Source organism: Babylonia areolata, chromosome 17 (genome assembly GCF_041734735.1).
Source record: "Babylonia areolata isolate BAREFJ2019XMU chromosome 17, ASM4173473v1, whole genome shotgun sequence".
NCBI classification, from domain to species: Eukaryota; Metazoa; Mollusca; class Gastropoda; order Neogastropoda; family Buccinidae; genus Babylonia; species Babylonia areolata.
Window position 1 is genome coordinate 11299454 of NC_134892.1, and position 13751 is coordinate 11313204.

General features: G+C 42.4%; 1 protein-coding gene across 4 annotated transcripts in view; it reads left to right on the forward strand.

The window, feature by feature from the left end:
- LOC143291487 (uncharacterized) overlaps positions 1–11902 on the forward strand; it is a 27806-nt gene extending 15904 nt beyond the window's left edge. For all 4 annotated transcript variants that reach the window (XM_076601368.1, XM_076601365.1, XM_076601366.1 and 1 more), the window contains 4 exons: positions 4783–4912; positions 6644–6846; positions 9292–9426; positions 11637–11902. In XM_076601368.1, the coding sequence (XP_076457483.1) occupies positions 4783–4912; positions 6644–6846; positions 9292–9426; positions 11637–11879 (711 nt within the window). In that variant the 3' untranslated portion in view covers positions 11880–11902. The remainder of the gene's footprint in view (positions 1–4782; positions 4913–6643; positions 6847–9291; positions 9427–11636) is intronic.
- Positions 11903–13751: the final 1849 nt, after the last annotated feature.

A 13751-nucleotide genomic window follows, 5' to 3' on the forward strand; every position in this document is an offset into this window, starting at 1 on the left:
TACGCTGCTGGTCAGGCATCTGCTTGGCAGATGTGGTGTAGCGTATATGGATTTGTCCGAACGCAGTGACGCCTCCTTGAGCAACTGAAACTGAAACTGCTGGGCAGATGCCTGATCAGCAGCATAACTCAACTAGTCAGGCCTTGAGTACATGCACATATATTTCTGTGGCTATCAGAGTGGATTTCTTCCGAGGAATTTTGCCAGAGGACAACATTTTTGTTGCCATGGGTTCACCAGTGGTCAGAGTTCGAGGCTTTGTTTCGGCATGGTGTTGTGTCCTTGTGGGGGAAAGGCGCTGTATTCTGATTATCCTCACTCCACCCGGTTGTGAATGGGTACCTGACTGTGGCTGGGTAAGGCTGGTCAGAAGGAAAGGATTGGCCCCGGGCCTCCCTGTGTGGAGCCCTAGTCACAATGGATTTGAATTCTTTTTTTAAAAAGCATGATACATCTCTTTATCGGTCACATGAATAGTGACTTTTGGTATTGGGTACATTTGTTATCTTTAGGAGGAAAAGTGAGTGTGTGTTCTGTGGGGGTACATTTGTTATTGAGTATGTAGGGTGAAAGTGACTGTTTTGGTATGGGATGCCTTTCTTATCTTTAGGAGGAAAAGTGAGTGTGTGTTCTATGGGGTACATTTGTTATTGATTATGTACTGTGAAAGTGACTGTTTTAGTATGGGATACCGTTCTTATCTTTAGGAGGAAAAGTGAGTGTGTGTTCTATGGGGTACATTTGTTATTGAGTATGTAGGGTGAAAGTGACTGTTTTAGTATGGGATACCGTTCATATCTTTAGGAGGAAAAGTGAGTGTGTGTTCTATGGGGTACATTTGTTATTGAGTATGTAGGGTGAAAGTGACTGTTTTAGTATGGGATACCTTTCTTATCTTTAGGAGGAAAAGTGAGTGTGTGTTCTGTGGGGTACATTTGTTATTGAGTATGTAGGGGGAAAGTGACTGTTTTGGTATGGGATACCTTTCTTATCTTTAGGAGGAAAAGTGAGTGTGTGTTCTATGGGGTACATTTGTTATTGAGTATGTTGGGGGAAAGTGACTGTTTTAGTATGGGATACCGTTCTTATCTTTAGGAGGAAAAGCGAGTGTGTGTTCTGTGGGGTACATTTGTTATTGAGTATGTAGGGGGAAAGTGACTGTTTTGGGAAAGATATTTTTTTAGGAGTAAATGTGATTGTGTTGTGTCGGATGCTCTTCATGTCTTTGTGAGTAAAAGTGAGTGAGTCTGTTCTTTTTTTTTAAATTTATGGTTTATTGTTGGAGTGCTGGTTTGGAGCTAGTTCCATGCCATTTCCCAAACCCTGTCATCAGCTGCCGAGCATGTAATGTCAGTGCATGCTTTTGATGCTCAAATGCACATACATAGTTGAGGCTTTTTCATTGTTCTTTTTATCTTGCTGCCATGTCTGTGGCAAAAAGTGTCTGCATCATTGTGAAAAAAACAACAACAGCAACAACCCCTCCCCCCCCCCCCCACCCACCCCCAAAAAAACCTCAAACAAAAGCAAAAACAAAACTAACTCTTCGAACAATTTACAGCCGATATCAGTCAGAATAAGTTATGGGAAATCCTAAACTGACCCTTGCAAAAATAAAAACAAAAATATTAAAAAAAACCAAAAAGCAACAATCAAAACAAAACAATAGAAAAGATATAGACGGAAAAAACAAAACAAAACAAAACAACCACTCCCCCCCTAAAAAAACAACAACAAAAAACAAAAAAAAAACCAAACCCCAAAACCACACCACATACAAAGAAATAAATTCTCACAGAATATGTGCTTCAATTGAAAGAAAAAAAAAAGATTTTTTTTCATTTCATCTGTAAGCACAGAAGTATTCAAGCCCATTTATTGTTCACTTGCTTCAACAGTCTTCTTCTGCGTTCACTCGTATGCACACCAGTGGGCTTTTACTTGTATGACATGACCGTTTTTACCCTGCCATGTAGGCAGCCATACTCCGTTTTCGGGGGTGTGCATGCTGGGTATGTTCTTGTTTCCATAACCCACTGAACGCTGACATGGATTACAGGATCTTTAACGTGCGTATTTGATCTTCTGCTTGCATATACACACCAAGGGGGTTCAGGCACTAGCAGGTCTGCACATATGTTGACCTGGGAGATCGTAAAAATCTCCACACTTTACCCACCAGGTGCCGTCACCGTGATTCAAACCTGGGACCCTCAGATTGACAGTCCAACGCTTTAACCACTCGGCTATTGCGCCCGTTGCTTCAACAGTCCTAAGTGTGGATCTTGTTTAGCTTTGTGTGTACATCTTTTGTCTTTCATCCTTCTGAATCAGAGTTGAGCATGAGTGGGAATGACTGGTGTGAATGTGGTTTACTTTGTAGCATGACAAGATAGATAATGATGATGATGATGATTATTATAATAGCAGTAATAATGATTAATGGTAGTAATGATAATTATAATGATAATTCTTCTTCTTCTTCTGCTTCTTCTTTCACTGAAAAAAAAGTGATTGTTATTGTGATTGTTATTGTCATTACAACTATTATTTTTGTTGCTTATAAAAATGATATGGTTAAAATAATGATGATAATGATGATGATAATGATAATAACAACAACAACAACGTTGATGACGACGACAATAATAATGATAATAATAGCAGTAGTAATAGTAATAGTAGTAGTAGTAATAATAATAATAATATATTAATAATATTGATGATAATAATAAAAAAGATGATGATGGCGATGATAATGATGATCATAACAATAGCAGCAGCAGCAACAACAACAACAACAATTATTATTATTATTGAGCCTCTTCAGCACCGCAGCAATGACCAAATCACAGGTGTGACAGAGGGAATGTTCAGTTTCTTATTGCATCGTACAGTTTGGTGGCGCTTCGCGAGGGGGCAACACGCAGATGTTTGTGCTCTTGAATGTACAGTGGAATATGTCTAATGCTAACGTCCATATTCTCAATAGATTTCTGTTTAATAATTACGATGTAATAATTAATTGCAATGTTTTTAAAGCGAATATGTGAAATGCTTTTATTTGAGAACATATGTTTATTACTCTTGTCTAATCAAGTAATCCGCGCGTGTGTGTGTTGGGGAGGGGGGTGGGGTGGGGGGTGCGGGTGTGTGCTGATTATCTGGTTGTGGTTTTCCGCAATTCATCTTTATTCTTATCTTATCTGTCTATTATAATCAATGTGCAGTATAGTAGGCTATGTTTATAATTATATTCAAATAATGTTTCTTAATTCTTTCTGTTTTTACATTGAGAATACTAGTTATTACCTGCAGTGTGTGGATGTATGTATGAAACGATGTATGTGATATTTTTTACATTTGTATCTTCGTAATATTCGTAAAAGCTGTTGTTGACTTTTACAGTTATGGTCCCCATGTTGTTTACTTGTCTATGTTGTGATAATGCACCTGACCAAATTTCTCCAGTTGGAGATAATAAAGTTATTCTTATCTTATCTTATCTTATCTTACGCTTTTACTCCATAACCCATTGCCTCTTAGTCACTTTCATTCCTTCAGGGTTCTGTTCACGTGCCCTTAGCCCTTTGTTTGTTTAAGTAATTCCTTCCTTCGTTGTTTTGTTTTCATTTGTCAGGTGACATTCATACCTTCGTGGTTCTGTTCATCCCCCCTTAGCCCATTGTTTATTTGACCTAAATCATTCCTTCGTTGTTTTGTTTTCATTTGTTGGGTGACACTCATTCCTTCATGGTTCTGTTCATCCCCCCTTAGCCCATTGTTTATTTGACCTAATTCATTCCTTTGTTGTTTTGTTTTCATTTGTTGGGTGATACTAATTCCTTCATGGTTCTGTTCGCCCCCCTTAGCCGTTTGTTTATTTGACCTAATTCATTCCTTTGTTGTTTTGTTTTCATTTGTTGGGTGACATTCTTTCCTTCATGGTTCTGTTCGCCCCACCCCTTAGCTCTTTGTTTATTTGACCTAATTAATTTATTTTTGACTCACTTGTGTAAACAAAGTGAGTCTATGTTTTTACCCGGTGTTCGGTTGTCTGTGTGTGTGTGTGTGTGTGTGTCTGTGTGTCCGTGGTAAACTTTAACATTGACATTTTCTCTGCAACTACTTTGTCAGTTGACACCAAATTTGGCATAAAAATAGGAAAAATTAAGTTCTTCCAGTCATCTTGTTTAAAACAATATTGCGCCTCTGGGATGGGCACAAAAAAAAGAGAAAAGAATGAAGCCTAATTATATGCAAACTGCATTTTCTGTTATATTTATATTTTTTGTATTCTCTAAACTTGGCACTTTGATCTGATATTCTGACCCAGCAACTAGAGCAGTCATTATTATCATTTTTGGTTCAAACAGGAACTTCTTTTGCTAAGCATGGAAGTTTTATTTATTTTGCAAACGTTTTGGTGCAGAGAGTAAAAAAAGGGAAATTACTCTGTAATGCTAGGGGAGTTAATTTGCTTTAAACTGATCTTTCTCATCTTAAGCATTACATTTTGAAATTATACTCAATACATAAAAAGCTTGGATTTTTTAAAAAAGTGTATCACAAGTGAGTCTTGAAGGCCTTGCCTCTCTTGTGTTGTTTTGTTTTCATTTGTTGGGTAACATTCATTCCTTCATGGTTCTGTTCGCCTCACCCCTTAGCTCTTTGCTTATTTGACCTAATTCATTCATTTTTTTGTTTCCTTTTCATTGTTTTGTTCACACACTGATGGTTATGTGTGTGTGTGTGTGTGTGTGTGTGTGTGTGTTTGTGCAGCAAGGGGGCAAAACTTACAGAGCTCACGACAGCAGCGGTAGCCATGACTACAGTGATCCTGTGTACACCACCACTGTCGCCCCCACCAATCCCTACAAAGTCATACCTCCCATCCATGCCAGCTCTGAGGGTTAGTCTCTCTGCACTGCTGACAAGTTTCTAAAAAAAAAAGATACATTGTCATACATCATATTGGCCGTGTTGTGGCGGAGCTGGTTAGGCGTATGCTCGACGTCTGATCCAGACGATCAAGCTTTGTTTCGACGTGGTGTTTTGCTGGTGGGGGAAGGGGACTTTACTTCACACACACACACACACACACACACACACACACACACACACAGTGTTCACCGGCGATCAAGCTTTGTTTCGACGTGGTGTTTTGGCTGGTGGGGGAAGGGGACTTTACTTCAACCGGCCTCACTCCACTCAGGTGTGAACGGGGGAGACTGACTTGGGTTGGGGAAGGTTGAAATGGTGGAAAGAGGGGATTGGGACTCACTTTCCTGTGCTGAGCTCCCAACACAGTTTCAGTTTTCAGTTTTCAGTAGCTCAAGGAGGCGTCACAGCGTTCGGACAAATCCATATACGCTACACCACATCTGCCAAGCAGATGCCTGACCAGCAGCATAACCCAACGCGCTTAGTCAGGCCTTGAGAAAAAACAAAAACTTCACACACACACACACACACACACAGAGTGTTCACCGGCGATCAAGCTTTGTTTCGACGTGGTGTTTTGCTGGTGGAGGAAGGGGACTTTACTTCGACCGGCCTCACTCCACTCAGGTGTGAATGGGGAGACCGACTTGGGTTGGGGAAGGTTGAAATGGTGTGAATTCAGTGTCCTGCTGGCCGGTTGAGGTTATGGGGCCTTTGACTGACCATACATACATACCGAGAGAGAGAGAGAGAGAGAGAGAGAGAGAGAGAGAGAGCTGATTCGGTCAACTGATCAATGGTTTGTTTTAACTGTATCACTGTTTGTATTAGCGATTGTGTTTGTGTTTAAGTTTTGTCTGTGTGTATTCGATTTACATGTCTGGCTGCTGAACCAAGGGAAACAAGTCTGCAAAGGATTGAGAGAGGATGTAATCTGAGGACACTAACTCACTGTGTGGGTTTTCGTGTAAAGTGACAACACATTTACTTACTTTCTTTAGCTCTTACATACAGATTTTGTACTAACATTTAAAAAGAAAAAAATATTATTTCATTACCCCTTTTTTTCATATTTTTTATTTCATTTTTATTTTAACGTTTTATGTATAGACTCTAGGATAGGCTCTTATTCTTAATGCCTGATCAGGAATGCATTTTCTGAGGAGCAGTTATGAGTTATGTGTAACATGAGCAGCATCAATGAATAAGTGAAACAGAGAGTGCATGTTTTCTGCAGCACATATAAACAAATTGAATTGCCGATGGGCGACTGTCATCAGAGGGATGTGGTGATGGTCTTCATTCTTTGGGGAAGTTGGGGGGGGAGTGGGGGGAACAGGTGCTCACTCAGTCTGGTTCCATGACTAGGCCATTATTTTCGTCAGTGCGGGGCTGAGTAGGTGGTGTCTCAAGTACGTCAAATCAGAGCAGGCTCTTCCGAACACCACCGAAGTGACTCAGCGGCAGAGCAGGGTCTCCTCTGGTGTGTGTGTGTGTGTGTGTGTGGCCTCCTGGCGACCTAATATTGATGGTTACCTGTGCACTGCCGACGCTGGGACTGTGACAGACAGTACCCAGATGTGTATGGGGGACTCGGAATGAGCAGCATGGGATGAGATGCCACTGAAATGGTGCAGATGATCAGGGTAGCAAAAAAAAAAAAAAAAAAAAAAAAAAAATGCTGATGTCTTATTTGTAGGGTCGCCAAGCTCTGCCCCCGTACAGTCCGACAACGGCAGCTACATGCTGAGCTACCTGCGAGAAAAGGAGAAGCAGATGAACATCGAGAAGCCCTGGTACCGCACCTATGGCCTGAAGGACTACAAGCGGATGCAGAGAGAGGTGCAGCTGGGACGTGGCTCGCTGGGACCGGACCTGGAAAACGAAACGTTCAGGGAAAAGGTGAGCTGAAACCGTGCTCTCTCTCTCTCTCTCTCTCTCTCTCTCTCTCTCTCTCTCTCTCAAGGAGAGCTCAGTGTATCGCCTCATCCAAATGACTTAAGACGCTCAGTTTGATTTTTTCCAGTCAAACTTGGGGGGAAAAAGAGCAAGGGCAGGATTCAAACCCAGACCTGACGGGCGCAATAGCTGAGTGGTTAAAGCGTTGGACTGTCAATCTGAGGGTCCCGGGTTCGAATCACGGTGACGGCGCCTGGTGGGTGAAGGGTAGAGATTTTTCTGATCTCCCAGCTCAACATATGTGCAGACCTGCTAGTGCCTCCTGCTAGAACCCCCTTCGTGTGTATACGCACGCAGAAGATCAGATACGCATGTTAAAGACCCTGTTATCTTTCAGTGGGTTATGGAAACAAGAACATACCCAGCATGCACACCCCCGAAAACGGAGTATGGCTGCCTACATGTTTTGTCAGGGTTAGGGTTAGGTTCAGTGTTCTGTCAGGGTTAGGGTAAAAACGGTCATACACGTAAAAGCCCACTCGTGTGCATACGAGTGAACGCGGGAATCGCAGCCCACGAACACAGAAGAAGAAGAAAACCCAGACCCTCACGGACACTGAATTGGCAGATGAACATCTTATCCTTTCTGCCGCATTTACCTCCTGGTTTTTGGACAGTGTAAAAGAAATTGCAAAGCACTTAGTTTGATCCACTTTCCTTCTCCTTCTTGAGCAACTGAACTGAGCTGAACTGAACTGAACGTTTTGGTGCCTTCCATTTACTTAAACTTTTTTATTTTTCACTTATTTCATTTCATTTGTTTGCTTCCATGTGTTGGATGTGTGCTGCTGTCAGAAAGCACATCTTTGTGCTGAATGGTTAAGTATGTGTATTTCTGTATTCTTGTGTTTTTCATCAGTGGAAAAATTGCAAACGTAAAAAAAAAAAAAGTCGATCAACTGAAATTTTGTGAAAAGGCTGTCCATCAGACGGGCGCAATAGCCGAGTGGTTAAAGCGTTGGACTGTCAATCTGAGGGTCCTGGGTTCGAATCATGGTGACGGCGCCTGGTGGGTGAAGGGTGGAGATTTTTCCGATCTCCCAGGTGAACATATGTGCAGACCTGCCAGTGCCTGAACCCCCTTCGTGTGTATACGCACGCAGAAGATCAAATACGCACGTTAAAGATCCTGTAATCCATGTCAGCGTTCGGTGGGTTATAGAAACAAGAACATACCCAGCATGCACACCCCCGAAAACGGAGTGTGGCTGCCTACATGGCGGGGTAAAAATGGTCATACACGTAAAAGCCCACTCGTGTGCATACGAGTGAACGTGGGAATCGCAGCCCAGGAACGCAGAAGAAGAAGAAGAAGGCTGTCCATCAGAATAGAAGCGCACAGACTAAGAACTGTGCTTGAATGGGAATTAATGAAAAACAAAATACAAAAACAAATAAGGAAAGAAAGGGAGAAGAAAATATAAGAAAATGGGTGAAGGGGAGGAGGAGGAGGGGTGAAAAAAGAAATATTTTTTTTCTGTGCTATTTTTTGTCAATGAAGAAGGCATATGAAGCACATTTTTTTTTATGGGGAAAAAGAACAGGTAGGCAAAAAAAAAAAAAAAAAGAAAAAAAAAGAGAAAATTACCCTTAATTAAAAACAACAACAGAACTTGCTTTTCCACTTTCACTTATTCTGATAAAATTAGTTACATATGCAGGTACCAAGTATGTGTGTGTGTTTTGGTTTCTATTTAAAAACAAATAGAAGTGTTAAAAACAAACTAAACCTTTTCCACTTCTGACTCCTGACTGTAACGATGTGTGTTGCAATGTGTGTGTGTGTGTGTGTGTGTGTGTGTGCTGTCAGAGAGATTAACTTTCAACTGAAATGATGTGTGTTACAATGTGTGTGTGTGTGTGTGTGTGTGTGTGTGTGTGACCATCAGAGAGATTAACTTTGAACTGAAATGATGTGTGTTGTAATGTGTGTGTGTGTGTGTCAGTAATGTGTGTGTGTGTGTGTCAGTCAGAGAGATTAACTTTCAACTGAAATGATGTTATGTTGCAGTGTGTGTGTGTGTGTGTGTGTGTGTGTGTGGCCATCAGAGAGATTAACTTTGAACTGAAATGATGTTGTGTTGTAGTGTGTGTGTGTGTGTGTGTGTGTGTGTGTGTGTGTGTGTCAGAGATTAACTTTCAACTGAAATGATGTTGTGTTGCAGTGTGTGTGTGTGTGTGTGTGTGTGTGTGTGTGTGTGTGTGTGGCCATCAGAGAGATTAACTTTCAACTGAAATGATGTTGTGTTGGAGTGTGTGTGTGTGTGTGTGTGTGTGTGTGTGGCCATCAGAGAGATTAACTTTCAACTGAAATGATATTGTGTTGTAATATGTGTGTTTTAATTACACATACTTAACCGTGACCCTGTGTGTGTTTCTGGCCGTCAGAGAGACAAATTGCTCCGGCAGCAGGACTACTCCAAAGCAGTGAACGACAAGAACATGAAAGATCTCACGACGAAGAAGCCGGCCACCTTCCCCCGACAGTCCCAGCAAGACGACATGCTGAGCAAACGCAAACTGGTCAGTGCAGGGGAGCTAACACAGGCTGCAAGGGTTTCAGTTTCAGTTTCAGTTTCTCAAGGGAGGCGTCACTGCGTTAGGACAAATCCGTACACGCTACACCACCACATCTGCTGGGAAGATGCCTGACAAGCAGCGTAACCAAACGCGCTTAGCCAGGCCTTGAGTGCATGCGTGTATAATAATTTTGTGTACCACTCGGAGTGGATTTCTTCGACAGAATTTTTCCTGAGGAAAACTCTCTCATTGCCATAGGTTCTTTTTTCTGTGCACCAAGTGCGTGCTTTACGGGACCTCGGTTTATCATCCCATCTGAATGACTAGACGCTCGGTTTGATTTTCCAGTTAAACTTGCGAGACGGGGCAAGACTGGAGTTCGAACCCAGGCCCTAATGGACATTGTATTGCAAGATAAGCATCTCAACCATTCTGCTGCCACCTTTCTCCTGTGTGAGAGGTAAGCAGTGCTGAGCCACTGGTCAGTGCAGGGGAGGTCATTTGCGGTGTAAGTGATGGCCTGGAGGTAACGTGTCCGCCTAGGAAGCAAGAGAATCCGAATCACGGCTCAGCCGCCGATATTTTCTCCCCCTCCACTAGACCTTGAGTGGTGGTCTGGATGCTAGTCATTTGGATGACATGATAAACCGAGGTCCCGTGTGCAGCATGCACTTAGTGCACATAAAAGAACCCATGGCAACAAAAGGGTTGTACCTGGCAAAATTCTGTACAAAAATCCGCTTCGATAGGAAAAACAAATAAAACTGCACGCAGGAAAAAATGCCAAAAAAATGGGTGGCATTGTAGTGTAGCGACGCTCTCTCCCTGGGGAGAGCAGCCCGAATTTCACACACTGTTGTGATAAAAAGAAAAAATACAAAATACAAAATACAGAATACAAGGACGAAAACTAATCGCTTCCCCAGTAGCTTTATCCCAAAAGCAATCAGTGCCCTGTCTCTCTCAACAAATCCAGCATGATAACTAGAATTGTGCAATCAACAACCATCTACCTGAAGATCTAGTCATCAGCCCCATCCACCTGTAATATGCGGCTTCTGTTCAAACGTGTGTGTGTGTATGTGTGTGTGTGTGTGTGTGGGTGGGTGTGTGAATGTTTGTGTGAGAGAGTGTTTGTGTGTGTGTGTGTGAATGTTTGTGTGTGTGTGTGTGCGTGCGCGCGCTCGTATGTGTGTGTGTGTGTGCAGTGCGTGCCTGTGTGAGTATGCACAAGTTTTTATATTGATATGCACTTGTATGTATCCTAATTTCTACTGTATGTGTGTTTGTGTATGATTTTCGATTTATGTTTGTACCATGTAATGTACTATTCCCCCAATATTCTTTGTGACCCTGGTACACTTGGTAATAAAGACATATTCTATTCTATTCTAAGAAGTTTGAAACAAAAACATTTTGATAAACTGGTTTTCCTGAAATAAACACACACACACACACACACACACACACACACACACATTGTGTTGTCTTGTCCATCTGGTGTTGCTTGTGTAGCTTGTCAAGGTCCAGCATTTTGCACCGGGTGCGGTGGTCAAGTGGTTAAAGTGCTGGATTCTCACCGGAGTTTCCTGAGTTCGATCCTTGTCACACCTGGTGGGTTAAGGGTGGAGGTTTTTTCCCGATCTCCCAGGTCAAAATTTGTGCAAACCTGCTTGTGGCTTAGTGTGTATACGCATGCAGAAGATCAAATATGCACATTAAAGATCCTGTTATCCATGTCAGCGTTTGGTGGGTCATGGAAACAAGAACATACCCAGCATGCACACCCCCCAAAACAGAGTATGGCTGCCTACATGGTGGGGTAGATAAACAAAACCATTATACCCATAAAATGTTATATGTCTGTATGAGTGTGTGTGTGTGTGTGAGTATGTGAATGACTGAAACCTGATTGAATGACACAGAAAACGAATGATAAGCAGTCAATGGCAGCTATTTATGTCTATTGTGTACTTACATTGAATGACTGTGATTTGTGTATTGTTTGCGTAGCATGTACCACACATGAATTTCTCTTATCGAGTGTTCTATATTGTGTATTCTGTCAGTCGGCTCTACGCAGGCAGGCAACCTGTTGTACAAAATGGACTCCGTGTTTGTAAAGCTTGGTCTCTCGACTGAGGATAGATATTATATAATATCTGTATCATCATCATCATTCATCATCATCATCATCATCTTCGTCTGTGCAGGCGGTCGAATACGCCAAGCACGTGCCCAAACCCACCGTCAAACCCAGAGCCTCTGCCTACAACAACTACGAGATGGCCTCACAGCTCTCCCCCATCGCCAAGCCCGCCAAAGGGCAGCAACCCAGCCAGGACAAAGGGCAGTCGGTGGAGGTGAAGGACCTTGACAAGCTGCACAAGCGACACGAGGCGGACAAGCGCAGCGCCGACCTTATTCAGCAGAAAGCCCAGGGGGTTGCCTCCTAGGGTTAACTCCAACCCCCCTCCAAGCCCCCCCCCCCCTTTTTTTGACTCACTTGTGTAAACAAAGTGAGTCTATGTTTTAACCTGGTGTTTAGTTGTCTCTCTCTCTCTCTCTCTCTCTCTCTCTCTCTCTGTGTGTGTGTGTGTGTGTGTGTGTGTCCATGGTAAACTTTAACATTGACATTTTCTCTGCAACTACTTTGTCAGCTGACACCAAATTAGGCATAAAAATAGGAAAAATTCAGTTCTTTCCAGTCATCTTGTTTAAAACAATATTGCACCTCTGGGATGGGCACACACACACACACACAAAATGAAGCCTAATTATATGCAAACTGCATTTACTGTTATATTTATATTTTTTGTATTGTCTAAACTTGGCACTTTGATCTGATATTCTGACCCAACAACAAGAGCAGTCATAATTATCATTTTCTGTTCAAACAGGAACTTCTTTTGCTAAGCATGGAAGTTTTATTTATTTTGCAAACGTTTTGGTGCAGTGGGTAAACAAGGGAAATTACTCTGTAATTAATGCTAGGGGAGTTAATTTGCTTTAAACTGATCTTTCTCATCTTAAACATTACATTTTGAAATTATACTCAATACATAAAAAGCTTGGATTTTTTTTTTAAGTGTATCACAAGTGAGTCTTGAAGGCCCTGCCTCTCTTGTTTTTTTCTTTAACTGCTGCTGGACTGGGCGCAATAGCTGAGCGGTTAAAAGAGTTGGACTTTCAATCTGAGGGTCCTGGGTTTTGAATCTCTAGGTAACGGCACCTAGCGGGTAAAGGGTGGAGATTTTTCCAATGTCTAATGGTGCCTGGTGGGTGAAGGGTGGAGATTTGTCCAATCTCTCACAGGTCAACATATTTGCAGACCTGCTTGTGCCTGAACTCCCCCCTTCGTGTGTATATGCAAGCAGAAGATCAAATACGCATGTTAAAGATCCTATAATCCATATCAGCGTTCGGTTGGTTATAGAAACAAGAACATATCCAGTATGCACCCCCCTGAAAGCAGAGTATGGTTGCCTACATGGTGGGGTAAAAACGGTCATATACATAAAAACCCACTCATGTACATACAAGTGAACGTGGGAGTTGCAGCCCACGAATGAAGAAGTAAATGCTGCTGCCAATGCTGATGGTTACTCTCTCTTGTCAGCGAAGGCTGTCATCTGACTGTGATTGAATGGATGGTCCCTATTAGTGGAGTGATGGCCTAGAGGTAACGCATCCGCCTAGGAAGCGAGAGAGAATCTGAGCGCGCTGGTTCGAATCATGACTCAGCCGCCGATATTTTCTCCCCCTCCACTAGACCTTCAGTGGTGGTCTGGACGCTAGTCATTCGGATGAGATGATAAACCGAGGTCCCGTGTGCAGCATGCACTTAGCGCACGATAAAGAACCCACGGCAACAAAAGGGTTGTTCCTGGCAAAATTCTGTAGAAAAATCCACTTCAACAGGAAAAACAAATAAAACTGCACGCAGGAAAAAATACAAAAAAATGGGTGGCGCTGTAGTATAGCGACGCGCTCTCCCTGGGGAGAGCAGCCCGAATTTCACACAGAGAAATCTGTTGTGATAAAAAGAAATACAAATACAAACATGTGTCAGGATGCGGGGCATTTTGTGGATGTCTAGTCTTGGGGATCTTCTGCTGCTTCTTCTTCTTCTTCTTCTTCCTCTTCGTATATTCTTCTTCTTCTTCGTCTTTTCGTTGGTCAGATGGACACCCCAGTCTCTGCGATGAAGGCAGGTGTACGCTGCAGGTCTCCCACACTGCTGTAAAGCTTTCAGGGTCTTAGGGGGGGATTGGAAGTGACTTTATCTTTCAGCAAAATGAAGTTCAGTGCTGAAGAAGTATGCAAAG